This window comes from Cornus florida, unplaced genomic scaffold (genome assembly GCF_030987335.1).
Source record: "Cornus florida cultivar Cherokee Brave unplaced genomic scaffold, ASM3098733v1 CherokeeBrave_3.0.0_Hap2_Chr09, whole genome shotgun sequence".
NCBI classification, from domain to species: Eukaryota; Viridiplantae; Streptophyta; class Magnoliopsida; order Cornales; family Cornaceae; genus Cornus; species Cornus florida.
Genome location: NW_026775579.1, coordinates 78799043 through 78801429, shown reverse-complemented (window position 1 = coordinate 78801429; position 2387 = coordinate 78799043). Strand labels below are relative to the sequence as shown.

Here is a 2387-nt window from a genome sequence, read left to right as displayed (position 1 = left end):
AATAACCTACTTCAATTTTATTATCATTATACATGTATAGTCCAACTCAATATTAAAAATAAATAATCTCTAGTCACATTTTACTATACTACATGAGAGTCAACATTTGTAAAAAAATTTGCAATAACCTATTTACAAGTTCTTTACAATAACCTGCTTCAATTTTATTATGATTATACCTGTATAGTCCAACTCAACAGTAAAAATAAATAATCTCTAGTCACATTTTACAATACTACATGAGAGTCAATATTTGTAAAAAAAATTTGCAATAACCTATTTACAAGTTCTTTGCAATAACCTGCTTCAATTTTATTATCCTGATACCTGTATAGTCCAACACAACATTAAAATAAAAACAAACTCAATTGAAAGCATAATTGAAATAGAGTGTATAACATTTACAAGTCCTTAAATATTCAACCAACAAATTAAACAAGTTTAAGTTGTACATAAAATGTTTGGAACAAAGCATTAACAATACATAGTTGTCACTAAAAATTGATAAGAAGTTCATAAAGTGGATGACAATGGCAGCGACACATCATCTTCATAACAGCACATGTGGCCTTCAAGAGAGCATCAACACACTTCATATCTGCAATAATAGCATTTAAGTTGAATTATATATCTGTAAAAAAGATTTATATTACATATATATATTGCAAGCTCACAATAGCAACAAATATATTACATATAAAAGAAAAAATATACCATCACTTTCAGAAGGATCAAGAGTGCTGAAGAGAATTCCAAATTTGATCAGCAATAGTATTACGCAACTGATCCATTTCTCGAAGCTGAGCCGAAGGCACATGCTCAACAATCTTGTCATTTTCACCATCACTTTAAGGAGGATCATTACCATCAAATATGTCATCAGGCTGATGCTGATTTTTGATGAAATTATGTAATGTGCAACAAGCCATTACAATCAATACTTGTGTTGAAAACTTATAAGGAGGCATTGGCCTCAAAATAGCGAATCTCATCTTCAATAACCCAAAGCATCGGTCAATTATATTTCTCAAATATGAATGCCTATGATTGAACACTTCCTCCCGACCACGAGGTTGTCTAGTCTTACGGTATTCCTGAAAGTGGTAAGTATGACCTCGAAATGGGGCCAAATAACCAGGCTTATTGGCATACCCTGAGTCCACCAAATAATACTTACCTGCCATGTTTAGAATGCATAAAAATATAGACAGTATGATAAACTAACCATATATTAAGTGAATTTGTAAAATAATATTACCTGCTGGTGGAGCTGGAAAGTTCATTGCCTCATTTTCAGTACACTCATTTAGGATTCTCGAATCATTAGCTGAGCCTTCCCACCCAGCTAGCACATATGTGAACCTCATGTCAAAGTCACATACAGCCATTACATTTTGTGTAGTATAACCCTTTCTACCACGAAATGGAAGTTGTGTACTTGCTGGCAGAGTTGCAGGAATGTGGGTTCCATCTATAGCTCCCACACAATGCCTGAAGTAAGGGTAAAACCTAGAAGACTCTCTAATCTTATTCGGAATCACAGAAAAATTAGGAGGGGCAATGATATGGGTGCCCAATTGACATACTGCATGCAACACAGCATGGAAGTGTCTAGAAATGGTTTCAGTGGAGTGTTGAAATCTCTCTGCTACAACACGATTCCTTTGATTATGAGATAAAGTGAGCAAAAAGATTGCCACTTGTTTATAAACAGTTAAAAATTTAGAATCCTTCAGCCCTATACCTTTCAGGGTACTACACAATGTTCTGAAAACTTCAGGGTACATCCTAAAATTTTCATAACATCTTTCTCTATGGCCGTTTAAAATCTCCATAACATATGTTTCCCCTTGTAAAATAGAATCCCTACAACATCTCTTTTGATAGAAGTTCTGATCTTCTAAAAGAGCAGCAAATATTAAGACACTCTCATTGTCCTCCTCATCGTCATATAATTGAATTATTCTTCTTATATTGTTCCACATATCCATTACCCTATTTAAAGATTTAATACAAGCAAAACATTTAAGTTAATAAGCAAATCAATTAAATAATAAACAAAATATTTAAATAATAAAATAAACATTTAAATAATGGTATTAAAGTATTTGAGTACTAACAGGCATCCAAGAAATAAAATTATTTAAGTTATTATAGCCATCCAAATGTGAGATAATAAAAGTATTTAAGTTATTACAACAATCCAGATGTGAGATAATAAAAATATTTAAGTTATTACAGTAATCCAAATGTGAGATAATAAAAGTATTTAAGTTATTATAGTCATCCAGATATGAGATAGTAAAAATATTTAAGTTATTACAGTCATCCAAATGTGAGATAATAAAAGTATTTAAGTTATTACAGTCATCCAAATGTGAGATAGT

The 2387-nt window shown here is 31.6% G+C and overlaps 1 protein-coding gene across 1 annotated transcript; it reads right to left on the bottom strand.

Moving 5' to 3' along the window:
* Positions 1-848: 848 nt before the first annotated feature.
* LOC132272923 (protein ALP1-like) lies at positions 849-1991 on the bottom strand. Its single transcript, XM_059773987.1, has 2 exons — positions 1259-1991; positions 849-1177 (listed from the first exon to the last, which is right to left on the bottom strand). The coding sequence occupies exons 1-2, from the start codon at positions 1989-1991 to the stop codon at positions 849-851; spliced, it is 1062 nt and encodes a 353-aa protein (XP_059629970.1).
* Positions 1992-2387: the final 396 nt, after the last annotated feature.